The sequence below is a fragment of the Mustela putorius genome, unplaced genomic scaffold, assembly GCF_011764305.1.
Source record: "Mustela putorius furo isolate JIRA1106 unplaced genomic scaffold, ASM1176430v1.1 tig00000731_pilon_pilon_pilon, whole genome shotgun sequence".
Lineage (NCBI taxonomy): Eukaryota > Metazoa > Chordata > Mammalia > Carnivora > Mustelidae > Mustela > Mustela putorius.
In genome coordinates, this window is record NW_025421461.1 from 909644 (window position 1) to 924636 (window position 14993).

At 48.7% G+C, this 14993-nt stretch overlaps 1 protein-coding gene across 2 annotated transcripts in view; it reads right to left on the reverse strand.

Moving 5' to 3' along the window:
* Positions 1-14993, reverse strand: part of DHRS7B (dehydrogenase/reductase 7B) — a 58762-nt gene that overhangs the window by 13716 nt on the left and 30053 nt on the right. Inside the window, exons 1-3 of one of the 2 annotated variants that reach the window (XM_004776477.3) lie at positions 12853-13066; positions 7237-7415; positions 1689-1798 (exon numbers count right to left, since the gene is read on the reverse strand). In XM_004776477.3, coding sequence (XP_004776534.1) covers positions 1689-1798; positions 7237-7390 — 264 coding nt within the window. In that variant the 5' untranslated portion in view covers positions 7391-7415; positions 12853-13066. Of the gene's footprint in view, positions 1-1688; positions 1799-7236; positions 7416-12852; positions 13067-14993 lie in introns of those variants that run through there. The other variant, XM_004776476.3, reaches the window with a different exon arrangement.

Sequence of the window (14993 nt, forward strand, 5' to 3'; positions counted from 1 at the left end):
TAATAAAATCTTAAAAAAAAAAAAACAACACGGGGGAAAATCTTCATAATGTTAGGTGTGGCAATGACCTCAAGGATGTGGCACCACAAGTACAGTCAACAAAAGAAAAAATAAACTAGGCTTCATCAAAATTAAAAACTTTTTGGTGGCTCAGCTGGTTGAGCAACTGACTCTTGATTTTGGCTCAAGTCATGATCTCTGGGTTGTGAGGTTGAGTCCCCGCATCAGGCTCTGCACTCAGCACCGAGTCTGCTAGAGATTCTTTCTCTCCCTCTCCCTCTGCCGCTCTACCCGCTCGTGTGTGCGTGCTCTCTCTGTCTCTCAAATAAAGTCTTTAAAAAAAATAAAACTTCTCTGCATCAAAGGATATAGATTCACGGTCAAGGAAGTGAAAAAAAAATCTGCTGAATGAGAAAAAATATTTGCAAATCACAGATCTGATAAGGATATATATTCTATATCCAGAATATATAGAGAACTAAACTCAACAACAAAAACAAACATAAGACAGGAAAAGGACTTGAAAAGACTTTTCTCCCAAGAAGACATATAAATGGTCAGTGAGCACAGGAAGAGATGCTCAACCTCATCTGTAACTAGGGAAACACAAAACCATTTCATATCTCCTAGGATAGGTACAATTAAAAAACACACAGAAAAGAACCAAGCGTTGGCAAGAATGTGGAGAAAGCAAGACCCTTGTGCATTGCTGGTGGGAATGTAAAACGGTGCAGCTGCTGTGGAAAACAGATGACAGTTCTTCAACAGGTTAAACATAAAACTACCCTATGACACACCCATTCCAGTTCTAGGTGTATGTTCACAAAAACTGAAACCGGGGACTCAAACACAATATGTACAACTATGTTCACTGCAGCATTATTCACGATAGCCAAAAGGTGAAAACTCCAGTGTACATCAACAAAGTCACAGATAAACCAAATGTGGTATATATGTACACTGGAATAATACTCCGCCATCAAATGGCATGAAAGTTTGATTCATGCTACAATACGGATGAACCTGAAGATACAACGTTCAGTGAAATAGCCAGACACAGGACAAATATTGCATTTTCCACTTATACAAGGAATCTAGAATAGGCAAATACATAGAAAGAAAGTAGAACAGAGGTTTCTAAGCACTAGAGAGACAGGAGAAAGACTGAGTTATTGTTAACAGGTATAGAGTTTTTGTTGGGGATGATAAACACAGAAAGTGGTGAGAGTTATACACACCCTGAATGTGTTTAATGCCACGGAGTTGTATACCTATAAATGGATAAAATGATTAGCACTTTGTCATGTACATTTTATTTATATGTGTATCTTTATATGTATGTAAGTACTATGTCACATATATTTTTTCACAATTAAAATTTTAGAAGTCATGGCCAACCTCCCCCCCAACTTCCCCACCACACAGAGATGACTAGATATTAGCCAGGAAAGGGGGGAGCAGAAGCATTCACGGAGAGAACTGCCTAAATCAGTGCCAGTAAGTGGCAGAGCTGAGATCTGAAGCCTGCAACAGTCCTGCCTCCTCCAGCAATGGAGACCTGCTGCCTTCGCTGGTCCAGAGCAAGCACATGGAATGTGCGGTGGCCCAGGAATGGCCGCCATCTCCTTAGACACCTGCAGACAATGCACCGCACCCCTGGTCCACGGAAAACACACCCTTGGGCTCACCTTGGTGGCCTGAGAAGCAGAAAGTTCTTTGGTGAGCTCCTCCAGGGCCTCCTGGTTTCGACCGCAGAGCACCAGCTTAGCACCCGCAGCATAGAAGACTCTGGCACATTCTAAGGAAAGGAGAAAGAACCTTGACAGCTAAAGAAATTCAATGCCTTTCTTTCCCAGTGCAGGTCAATCCAAACTCACTCCAAGTCTCAAAGTATGAATTTGTTTCTTCACGCACTACACACGTTTATTGGCCTCTGCTGTGGACCAGGCGTAGAGCTGGGAGTTAAGACCCCAGTGACAAATGAGGCCCGCTGCTGCCCTAGGAGAGCTCACATCAGGCATATGGCAGACACCAAGGCAGGAGGAATGCCGGAACTGGTGGACAGATCTGTTAGGTACCATGCTCAGAACTTTCCACAATGATCTTTAGCTCCGAACAACCCTGCAGGCATTACCCCCTTTCTCACAACTGAGAACGCTCAGGTCATGCAATGTGCTCAGTGATCGGGCAATGCCAGCCATTGTGAGGCCGTGGTGTGCCGAGGCCTGCGTTCTGGCACAACCTAGGCTGTTTCCCAAGTCACTTCAGTGCACCAGGTACAGATCTACAGAGCGTGCTTCCATGGTTTGTACAAGCACAGGGGCACGGGACTCTGTTGCGAAGGGATGGGGCGTGTGAGCGGCTGTTTCTCTGGAAAGTGCTCAAGGCTAAAGAAGAAGCGTTTGCAAAGCACCCAAGGGGCCACACGCAGATACAACTGGGACAGAAAGTGGAGCGTCTGACAGTCTTGCCAGGCTGGGAAATGACAAAGGTGAACAACTGCAGCACATGGAGCGCCTACAACAGCAAAGGCCCAGTAAGGGAGGCTGCAGTTTGAAAGGCTCCCTCCCACCGGGTAAGAGGACTGGTGGAGATCAGGCTCTGCTGAACCCACTGCAACATTCCAGGTGACATCAGCTGAGACCGGGGTACCTCTATTAGCCAGTGTTCTCTTGGTGGCAAGAAAAGAGACCCAAATCCCACCGGGGCAAAGCAAAAAGAGATTGATTAGGAGGATGCTGGGATAGCTCCAGAATTAAGAGAAAAGAGCTGAGTGGCCAAGGCTTGGGAGGGACAGGAGTAGCGGCCGCCCAGGGCCACTGGTGGCAGGAACCACACTCTCTCAGTGCTGGCAGGGCCTTTTCTCCACTTTGCCTCCCTGGCCTGGCTTCCCTCCAAGATGAGAACGGGGCTGCAGGCCACTCTGAGTCACACCAACACAGCACCCCCGCCAGACAGCACAGGGGTCTCTGACTTAGGCAAGCTCTGCTGCTGAAATCCCACGAAGCATGGGGCAGCATCTCGAGGACAAGGCCAGCAAGGCTCACAGGCAAATCCCGAGGCCCAGGGGGAAGGGCAGGGAGAGGAAACCTCCAGAATCTGGGTTAACCTATAGGGGAGAGGGAGGGTGAAGGCCTCTTGCTTCTTGCTTGCTATGAGCCCAGACATGGCCTGACTGAATGTTTGGGGCCCTGAAAACATACAGCTCGTGAAAAGCAGTGCAGCCCAATGGTCAAGGGACTGAACTGGACCTCGACTGCCCACGTCCAACGCCGATCTTGGTCACTTCCTGGTTCTGTGATCTTGGTAAGTTATAACCTCTGTGTTTCTCACTTTCCTCTTCTACAAAGTACAGGTAAAAACAGCACTGGGACTGCATGAGAGGAAGTGGACATACATATTTTTCTCTATAATACAGTAGAGGAAAAGCACTATAGAAAAAAGCAGCACATAAGTGTTCATTGTTTTCACATTTCTAAGCTGCCTTTTTAAAACATTCTAAAAACTGACTATCAGTGAAAACTGAAACCCAAGGGTTTAAAGAAGCACTGCCGGGGCGCCTGGGTGGCTCAGTGGGTTAGGCCGCTGCCTTCGGCTCAGGTCATGATCTCAGAGTCCAGGGATCGAGCCCCACATTGGGCTCTATGCTCAGCAGGGAGCCTGCTTCCTCCTCTCTCTCTGCCTGCCTCTCTGCCTGCTTGTCAACTCTCTCTGTCAAATAAATAAATAAAATCTTTAAAAATAAAAAATTAAAAATTAAAAAAAAATAAAGAAGTACTGCCTGTCCATGCCTGCGGGCTGGTCTCCCTCAAACACCCACGGACAGGTCTGCTCGGACCCCTCCCAGGCAGCTGACCAAGGAGCCAGTGCACCACCCACCGTGTCCTGGGTTGAATCTGAGAGGCTCAGGCAGTCTTGTGGTGTCTGGTACCCCGACTCAGAGAAAGGACAGGCCTGCTCTGGGAGCTGTGCGGCAAGCGGTTGAGGGATCAAGCCTGTCACCTCCTGGCTAGGAGCAGAGGACCTTGTTGTATGATCCAGGCAGGGTGTACTGCTCTGACAGCCCTTTCCCCACAAAAGAGCCAAAAGCTTGAAGGGTTCAAAACAGGAGGGGAGAGCAAACTCCAGCATCCTTCAGGAAAACAGAGAGAAAGTTCTCTGACGTCTGGATTGTCTCATGGTGCAAAGCCCTCTCTCTTCACTCTACGGCTCCTCCTTTAGCTCCTCTTAAGCTTTCACGTACCATCCCCAGACCAGCACCTCCGGGCTGGTCTCTAGATGGAGTTTTCTGGAAGGAAGTGCTAAGCAGACTAAATCAAGACCTTTTCAAGTGTGGTGAATCACCTTCCTTGAAGATGTGGCTGATTTGTTCTCCGGCTCATCCTGACAAAGGGCACAAACCCAGACAGAGCCACAGCCCCCACTCAACCTGTCCCTGGATGGTCCGGTTGTTGAAGTCTCAGCCTCTGCACGGCCCATCTGGCTGTGCTTCCTCAGCAGGGCATTCCTCGCAGGGATGGGGGCAGCGGCTGCGCTCAAAGCCAGACACCAGCATTCCTGAGGCCAGAGCTGCTCATGGAGTTTACTAAATCATTCCCAAAGAAGAGGAGTCTCAGGCATGGTTGGCTTCCTCACCCCCTTTCATCCTGACGTGGCTGACACAACGGACGTTTTGTGAGGTGTCACCAGAGTGCAGACACGCACAACCAAAGGTGGGGGGAGGCACTCTCACATCTAAATGGCTTCTGGAAAACGGTCACGTACATGCTACTTAAGCTCTGCTTCCTAGCACGGCCAAACACGGAGGAAATTAAAGTCCGTGTAGGGAGTGACAGAAATGAAAACAACAGATTGCAGGGATTCCATGTTCCTTTCTTGAAAAAGCTGACACAGGGAGGCAGGAGGGTCAAGGGAAAAAGTTAAACAGTCCCAAAGTACCATTTCTCTAGCCAGGGCTGCCAGAGGGTTGTCCGGTGCTGCCGGCACTCCTGGCCTGTTCAATCAAGAGAGTTATTCACGACCTCAGGGCTTAAGCTGGCTACAGTGGGTATCCAGAACATTCTGTTCCTCTAGTCAATGGTCTTACTGTTTTATAAGAATAAGCTCATGTAGCTTAAATATACAAAATAGAAGACAAAACAGGAGAAACACAGAAAGCTGTCTGAAGACTTATCAGAGAATCCAGGCTTTCAGAGCAGCTGACAGGGCAGGCAGAGCCGAGCCACTGAGGGCACCTCTGTCTTCCTCCTCCGAAAGCTGAGGTGCAGTAGCGCTTCCTTGGTGGTCCCCCACAGCGGCATTTGTCCTTGACCCGGCTGGTGAGGAATCTGTTCCTATTTTATCTGGCTGGAGGGGAAAGCGGTCCATGGGCTCTTGTCCTTCAGATGTGAAATGGGGCAGCATATAAACAGACTGATTTGGAATCTGGGAAATGGCTGACCTAATATATGATAGAAATACATACACACACACACACAGGTTTTGTTTTTCTTTCAATTGTATTGTCTATTCCTTTCAGTCTTGGTTTCCAGAAGAGGAAGTGTGGAATGACCAAGAGGACACTGTCTTTCTCCAGCATTCACATACAGGAGCACCTGTAAGTCACCATCCCAGCCAGCTCTCAAATACTCTTCAAGGACTTGAAAAAAAAAAAAAAAAAAAAAAAAAAAAAAAAGCTTCTCTGAGATCAAGAGAAGTGGCTGCTGACTACCCTATATATAGGAGCTGAGTAAGGTCAGAGGACTGACCGTGGCAAAAGGCCTGGAGGCAGCTGTCCCTCTGCGGGTCTGGGTATCTAATGACAGGCGCAGGGTTCACCCGCAGAGATCCCACCAAAAACATCAGAGTGGTGTACAAATGAATCCATGCTTCCCCAGGCTCCCCTGTGACCGCTAGCCACTTCCTCTGCAGACAAGGCCCCGTCTGCTCCATTATGTTTCCGCAACACCCAAGCGCTTCCCAGCCCGGCATGACCATGCTGCTCGCCGCCCTGGGCTTGTGCGCAATGCCCTACTTGCCGGCCCATGCTTTCCTTTGCCTGGCCGTCGCCCCTGCAGGAGAGACAAGACTGAGTCCTGACGTCAGACTGGGGTTTGAATCTAGAATTCCTAGGGCAAGTCTCTGCATCCTCTGTGAGCATTTGGTGAGCTAAAGTGCAAGCTGGCACATCCCTCTAATCCACCTACCGGGCCTGGGTGGGAACACCCATTACTGAAATGTCAATGCCCTGAGGTAAGCCCTGGCCACTCTCCACCAGACTGTGAACTCCCTGAGGAAAGGGATCCTGTCTTTCCTTGGTTTGTCCCAGCACCTGGTCCAAGCCTCCCAAATGGGAGATGCTCGATCTGTGTTGTGCTGCCCCCAACCAAAGGATGCAGCAGGGATAGGTTTGCCACAGTTCTGGGTGCCTCGCAGCCTTCTCCTGGGGCACCGAGCGCCGGCGTGGACGATGTGCTGGTGTGGGTGGTATGTGTGCAGATGCTGAGGAGGAGGAAGCAACACACGACATGCCTGCATTTGCTGCTTGCACTCGGCCAGAGGCAGTGCACGTGTGTGGAAGGGAAATGACGGCAGCTCTACAGACTCATCTGTATGAGGCCACGGGTGGTGAGTGACGCTGGGCCTGTGTCCCAGCATAAAACCCCTGGGACCCAGAGCCTCAATGTGTTCACCAAATCAGATGGAACTCACATGAAAAACCGAGTATCTGAACTATCACTTATTCTGTTCCCAACCCCACCAAGGCCACACTCAGGGTGCAGCTGCAGGCACAGCCCCAGGGGAAGGGGACCAAGGCCATGAATCGGGGATGCTTGCTGAATCCAGGAAACCGCATGCTTTGTTTGGCTCTCACAGAGGTAAAAATGTTTTCTAAGTTAGTTGCTGTATTTGACAATTGGGCGTCTTCACATAAAACCCCCAATTTCCACAACTAGCTGGAGTGGAGTGAGGGGGCCCCCTTAGAGGAGAAACAGTGTCTCCAGTTTGCCAGTCTTCCTCGTGGCTTTCGCCTCCCAACACCGATGCGGATGAAAGCCAGGGGCCATTTCTCATCACAATTAGGCTCTCGCCTTTTCCAAGCGGACCAGGGACGGTGACATGCTCTTGTTCCCAAGTCACCTAGCCCGCTTCCTTTATTTACATGCGTGCAGTGAAGGAGCTGCTCCTCTTGTGTGCATCAAGTTCCCTGCCTCCCCCCACCCCTGTCCCCCCGACAGCACTGCCCCCAGGACCCACCTCGCCCCAGGCCCGAGGTAGCGCCAGTAATGACCACCACAGCGTTCCGGAGATAGGCCTTCATGCGCACCCGCTGCAGCAGCTTGAAGAGGCCAAAGACTCCCACACAGCCAAACAGCAGGGGCAGGATGGCCGTAGATGTAATGAAGTCCATGATCTTCACCTTGAGCAGACTCTTCCTAAAGGAACCCAAACCAAATGCATTTGTGATATAACAAGTAAACTCAAGGGACTTGCCAGCTCCTGCCCCACTAGACTGATAAAGGGCCCAGATCTCTCTCATGGTGACTTTAGCTCTGAGCCCAGCAACTATCTTGCTGAGGCCCTCGGCTTGGTGGAATATGCATTCTCTCCCTCTGACTGACATGAGCAGACAGCAAAGCCACTGACCTCGTGAAGCCGCTCAGAGGCACACAGCGACCCCAGAACAAGCTGAAAGAGTCATTCAGCGCAGGACCCAGTTACCCATGAGTGTGACAGGAGGCTCGGGCATATCCACACTCTCCTGATTCTCCTTCAGGAACCTACTGAGGGGGACTGAAGTATGCCCATTATCATTCTCAACCCATATATGTGGAATTAAAAAACATTTTTTAAAAAAAGGAAAAAGAACACCATACCAATCCTTCTACTCCTCCCTAAGCAAATGGATGTTTCTGGGTGGGGTGTGCCCTGGACTATGTCTGCGATGGCCCATAAATATCCTCCTGGCCACAGGCCTCACAGACACCCAGAGGGAATTCTGTGCAGCGGGGAGCTGCCCTCTGCCCCAGATTCAGGCTGGGAGGTGGGGTCCCCTGCCATGCGCTGAGGCGTGTTCTCACTTAGCATTCACTGGGGAGCCACAGTCAGCCAGGTGAAGTCAGGGCACAGGAACATCTGTGCAACAGCGGCAGTCAATTCCTAGGATCCGTCCCTTCCACGGCTGCCCAAATCTCCTGATTCTTCCAAGCTTCCCTGATTCCTTGTCACTCACCCATGCCCCCATGCCCGAAGCAAGCTAGGAGAGGAGGGAGACCCAGGATGAAAGGAAGGTCAAGGATGAGCCAGTGATGAACAACACCATGTCTGCCACTTTGGAAGAAATGCCCTGTCAGGCTATTTGACAAGTGGGCTGAGTCTATTACACAAAAGGCCCACCACCCACAGTCCTCCTCCAGGACTAGGATATTAGAAGCACAGTAATCCCGTTCAGGAAGGAAGAGGCTGGAAACCAAGGGTAGAGCTGCAAACCAGCCTAAAGTTTTCAATTCCTCATCAAATTGGGAGTAACGATGTAAAACCCTCAGTCACCTGCTGAATGTCCCATGTCCTCAACTCCATATATTCAAAAAAAATTTCTGCTTCCATTCCCAAGACAACATCAACTCTGTGGGTGCCATGGAGCCAGGAACCCACTGAAGCCCAACACAGATCCGCTGCTTTGATCATGAACCTCAGCATCGGGTGAGCTGTCCTGATCTAGTTTAAACTGCTTGACTGCAAAAGGGTTCTGCTCGCATTTGAACTGCCAACTCAACAAGTTCAGTATTCAGTTTGGTTTTTCATCTGCCTTTCTAAATATATCCAATTTCTTGATCACCATAAATAATTAACGTTCTTACACAAACATCTGTAAAAATGACTGCTTCCCATCAAGCTCCACTTAATCCACTTCTGAAAAGTCCCCAGCGACTATCTGCTAAGTGGTTACATTTCCTTCTCACCCTCCATTGTGCCAAGCCTCCATCGGATGAACCAGCAATTAAAGTGGCCTATCAAGTGCCAAGCTCTTTACTGGGTACCACTGGCGCCACCCCCTGCCCACAGCAGGAAGCTGAGGCCAAGTCCCAGGGGAAATGCTGGAGCCCAGGGACCCTTTGTCTGGCACCTGGAGGGACTGAGAACCGTGTAGAGCATGGACCGGCACCCTCTGCAAGTTCTGTGGGTCTGCAGGGACCGCCTGGGGGCCTTCACAGGGCAGCCCCTGAAGACCACAGGGTGCAGGGGTACTTCCCGGGGGGGAGGTGTGAATTCTGGGGGGCAGGAATGATTACCAGTTTGTTAGTGCAGCTTTACCGGAAAATTACAGTAATTGACAGAAAACACAGGTAGGCTCCAAGGTAATCATAGCTCAGAACTTTCATGTAATGAACTTGGGGGTAGGGAGCTTTCGACCCAGCAGGATGGCTGTCTGGGAAGAGCTCTATCCCACCGCCATCCTGGATCCTTACCAGTCAGGTCCCAAGGCGGACCACCCTACTTCACCGAGAATTACATGGGGCCTGGCCAGTGCCCAAGGTGACCAGGGAGTTGAAGAAGGGACTCATGAAGAGACAACAGGCCTCAGCCCCTTGGTGGAGGCGCGGAGCTCCATTAAGTCAGCTGGGTGGAAATAGCTCTGCACATTCCTCCATAGGTTCCTGGAGACCAGAGCCTTGTGGAGCCTGCCTGGTTCAGACCTTCAATCTGAAAGGTCTCCACTGATGAACTCCAGCTGAAGGCTACAAGGGTGTCATGTACCAATATGCAGCCTGTTGCTCCTCAAAATTCAGAGGTTGCAGAGGCCACGTGGAAAACAATAATTGAGGCAAAGTGACAGCAGTGCAGGGGTTACAAGGATGACCCCTCGAGCCAGCCTGGCTGGATTCACATCCTGGCTGAGCCACTTACTTACCAGCCTGGATAAAGGACCTCCCCACTCCAGGCGTCAATCTCCCCATCTGTAAAATGAGGGTATCTGAGTGTCCAACTCACAGGTCTTTTATGAGGTCAGCTGAATTAATATGTGGAAATGTGTGCAAGTCCCTAGAAAAGTGTAAGTGCTCAGTAAATGCAGTTGCCATTGGCATCATCATGACCCAGAACTAACTGAAAGCTCCTAGGCCAGGACTTAGTTTCATGGCAGTCAGATTTCCAAGGCTGTCTGGAAGAGTCCCCAGTTTATGAAAACTGGTTTCTTCAAAATGAAGGAAAGTCATTAAACATAGAGCTTGCTGGAGTTTAAATTTTATATCTTCATAAACCCTTTGGTTTAATGACATTAACATATAGGAAAAAAGAAACCCCGACTTTATCAGAAGAAGTCAGGATCCCATATGCCGAGGTGCATATCAAAAGTGTGGCCACCCTAACAGGCACTGAGGCCAGTACAGCCAAGTGAGAGCAGACAAGTGCCCAAGTGTCCCTTGCTCCCCTTTTTTCACACCCAGGGAGAAGCAGGATGAAAACAAACCAGAGGTTGCCCCCACCCTGTGAAGACAACAATAGCTGCCAACAAGCTGCATTTCCATGCACCTTTTTACAACCCAAGCCAGCAATCCAGGACACGAAGAAAAGAGAGAGAACTACACACCGTCTTGTACACTTCTGGGATTCCTTGAGCACCTGACACAACATCGCATGCCAGCCTTGGTCTCCTGGCCCTGGGGACCACTTTGCCTGAGGCAAATATGGCAACAGGTTAATGGGATCCATCCTCGGCCCACGGGCCGGCTTCTGTGGGGAGAGTGCACATCTGCATTCAGTCTGACAAGTCATTTAACAGAATCAGAATGCAAAGTAAATTAGAAATCAGCACCAATTGTGCCCAGCTAACTCAGGAGGATGATGGTGGGAAAAGACATTCCAGAGCAAGCCATTTATTTGAGAGCATTACACTCAGTATCAGGGTAGGTAGGTATTCAGGTCACTTTCCTGACCAGGTGAAGCTGGTCATACAGACAAATCCCAACTTTCTGGGAGTTTCTCAAAATTCTTAAAGACCTTCCCCCTCACTCCACTCTGCAGTGCACAGGGCCATACTGCCAGGCCCCCGGACCGCCAGGACTCTCTGGTCTCTGAATGCTGGCTGGGCCAGCTCCTCCATGTTTCACCATCGGCAGTGAGGATGGCCAAGAGAGCAAGACACGGAGGTAACTCGGCCCTCCCGCCTTGCTGTGGTGTCCGGGGGCATTCTCCAAGCAGAGGCACAGCTTCTAAGTGGAAGGAAGGAACTGTGTCCTGACTGGACCCATTTCCAGAGTAGGAAATACAACTCCTATGTAAAACAAGGTTAGAGGGGGTCAGTTTTCTTTGAAGCTGGCCTAGAAGAACTTTAATATGTTTACAAATTTTGCATTTTATACCAAAATGCTTAACTGCTAGTTTCAGATAGAACTGGGAAAGCAAGATTGATGGTATAAAAAGGGAGTGGGAAAAAGAATCTATCCCACGATTTCCAGCACTTGGAGATCAGCTCATACATAAAAGGGACAGCCCAGCATCACTGTGAGCTACAGCAGAAAGTAGGACAAGTCTCAGAGAGAGAGTGAGGTCAGAAAAGGAAGAAGGTGAGATAGCCCCCCTCAAACAGAAACCACAGATCACACGAGGTCCAGAAGTGCGAGTGCACGGCCTAACAGAAAAGGAGGCGCTCACAATCCTGTCTACTCTCTTAATTGACAGGGAAGTGACCTGAAGCAGACCTTACGCTAATAAGGCACATCAGCTGGCGGGAAGAAGTTAGACAGTTCGGGCGTTCACACACTAAGCTCATCTGCTTGTATTTTCATATCCCACAGACTACAGAGCTCTAGACCTAAGTTAAAAGACAGTAAATGGTAGAAAAGTCCTTTCATGGGTGAGTGTTACTTAGGCCTGGACAGCCAGAAAGTTCACGGTTGTCACTGTGACTTTGAAATTCAGCTGTTCCCTTATTCCGCTGAGAAGCTCTTCAAAGGGGCTTCTGGAACCTCAAACTGGAAACAAGACTCTCTCCAAGAACTCAACTCTGAGCAGAAATGTCACTTTAATGTTATTTCATTCCTCATCCTTTAGCCAAAATTTTACACTGCATTTCACAGATGGAATCTGTTCCTAAGATTCCTTTCTTCTCTCAACCAGTTATAAAAAATAAAGTAAATGGAACCATCCACAAAAACAGGTTGTTGGGGGGTGCCTTGGTGGCTCAGTGGGTTAAAGCCTCTGCCTTCAGCTCAGGTCACGATCCCAGGGTCCTGGGATCGAGTCCCACACTGGGCTCTCTGCTCAGCAGGGAGCCTGCTTCCCTTCCTGTCTCTGCCTGCCTCTCTGCCTACTTGTGAGCTCTCTCGGTCAAATAAATAAATCTTTAAAAAGAAAAAAAAAAAAAAAACCAGGTTATTGGGAAGCTACTCAGAACCACACACAGAAATTAAACTATTAATAGCCACACCCAAAAATCAACAGAGGGTATCTGAAAGCCCTCCACATTTAAAGAATAAAAATGATTTCAGGTCCAAAAGAAGGATGAGTCATGAAATAATCTGTCATGTTATGCACAAGAAAATCAGGCTAAAGGGCAGAGAGGAGTTCCAACTGGGAGGCAGGTCGCTGAAATCATGCAGCACAGAGTGGCTTAGTATCACCCAAAGCAGTTAGGATTCCATTCTCACAAACCTACACCACTCTTGAATTTCCTAACTGACGACCAGCATTAAACAGCTAGTCTGTTAAAGGTGACATAAGCTATGGGTCATGCTATGACCGATATCTGAAAATATACTCATCTATTTTCAGAAAGTAAAAGCAGAATGAAGCTGCTCTTCTTTGGTCTCAAGCGTATGAGAAGCAGCAGCTAAGGCCGTCTCTGACTGGAAAGAAAGAACAATGTCCTACCTCAGATGCCAGCTACTTTGCCAGTGGCGGGTCCCAGTGCCAGCGTCTTCTCTGGTCCCTTGACCTGGGGCAGAGTGACTAAGACTAAAGGCCAGAAGACACCTTCAGGTCAGCAAGCCCTCCCTGGAGCGCCGGAACAAGCCAGCGACAAGTGGCCTGGAGGGTGTATTTTGGGATGCCAACCTCAGGGCCCCCAGTTTAAAGGAATGCAGGCTGGCAGCAGTAAAGCTACACCAAAAGGAAGGCCCGAGACGATTTCAGACCTGGCTCCTGAGTGTCCATTCCTGGGAAGAGGAACCACGCGGAAGCAAGCCCCGCTCTCCAGTGAGACGCTGAGCACACACTGCCAGAGCACCAGCCAGGGAGGGTGCAAAGAGAGGTGCCAGCACAGCTCCAGACCCTGCCGTGCAGGCTCCCTACACAGGAGCAGGGCCCCACAGCCAGAGCCTTAGATCTGCTTCTAAAGACAGCGCTCATGATGTCTACCTAGCACCCTGCCACAGAAAACCAATTTTGGTGTCTAATGCTTTATAAAATGAATTAAGTATCACTGGAGGATGCAGGGGTGATCTCACTCTCCTTCCTAGAAAACACACAAAAGGTCCTGACATAAACCAGACAGTACACCCACTGTAGGAGTCAAACAGAAAAACACCAAGGTGGCACTCAGGGGGCTGGATTCAAGTCCACCATGTCATGTACTTGCTGTACAACATGGGCAAACGTATTCGTCATCTGTAAGTACGTATCCTAATTTCAAAATGCGGATGATTATTCCAATAAGAAGACACATAGGAAACACCTTGTACATGTTAACATCCTACACAAACATGCTCCTGCCTCCTAAACTCATGGAGGAAAGGCAGTCCCCCACAGAGGAGCTGGGGCAGGAACTCAACATGGCAGCCAGGCAGGTGGCATTAAGGGTAGTCATGTTTAAGTACATTTGGTAAAAAGAGCAAATGTATGACTTTATACCCAAACCTCATATAGCAAGTACCATCTAGTACCAGATTCAGCTAAGACTGGGATGTAGGGCGATGAATGAAGTAAACATGGTTTCTGACCTCATGGACTTCATAGCCTAGATGAGAAGACTGACAATAAACAAAGAAACACAAAAATTAAATTATTAGAGTTGTGATAATAAAAGAAACAATCATTGTAAAACCACATAGTGGTGGCCTGTCTAAAGGACAAGCCTCGCCTGAAGCTTTAATTCAAAGTCAAAACAATTCAAACCACTATGCTGGTCACACAACACACAACCTGGCCCAGAGAAGCTGCTTGTTTCTGACTCCCGAGTTTTAGATTATCACCTAACGAAATTACAAATAATAGTGAATATGACAGACAAGGTGCCCATGTAAATATAAAGTCAGGAATCTGGTGTGTTTATAATTTTTTTAAGATTTATTTATTCTAGAGAGAGAGAGAGACAGAAAGCATGAGCAGGAGGGACAGAGAAAGAGGGAGAGAATCCCAAGCAGACTCCACACTGAGCACAGAGCCTAAAGTGGGGCTCGATCTCACTACCCTGAGATCACAAACCGAGTTGATACCAAGAGTCAGACACTTAACCAACTGCGCCACCTACGTACTCCAAGAATTCAGTGTGTTTAAAAGGACCTGGTAAGGCCCTCGCCCAAGTATCTACTAGGAACTGTGCATGGGTATCAGCTTCAGAAAGAAGAAGAAAACACAGTCAACAATACTGTACTAAAACTTGGGCACAATTATCACTATATCTGCTATAGTATAAATTCATTCCACAAACATTTACTGAGCACCTACTGTATGTCCATTTTTCCAGGCTCTGTGGTACAATGAGCAAACGGAAAGTAAATTGTTATCCTCTTGGAGATGACATATCAATGGGAAAGGCAAACAGTAAAAACATAAGCAAATAAAATGTACACTGAAAGGATTCTAAGACAATGGTGGAATGGGAAGCACTAGGAATCCATCTCCCCACCTATTCAATGACTGTACCAGCAGAATCTGTCAAGTGGAACCATGTATTTTAGAACTCTGGAGTCTACTGAAGGCTTGCAAGTTCCCTACTAAGGCCTAGCTGGCAAGTTGTGGTTAATTTCAGTCAATTTCAGCTGCAAACACAGTAGCACCTACACAACCTCCAC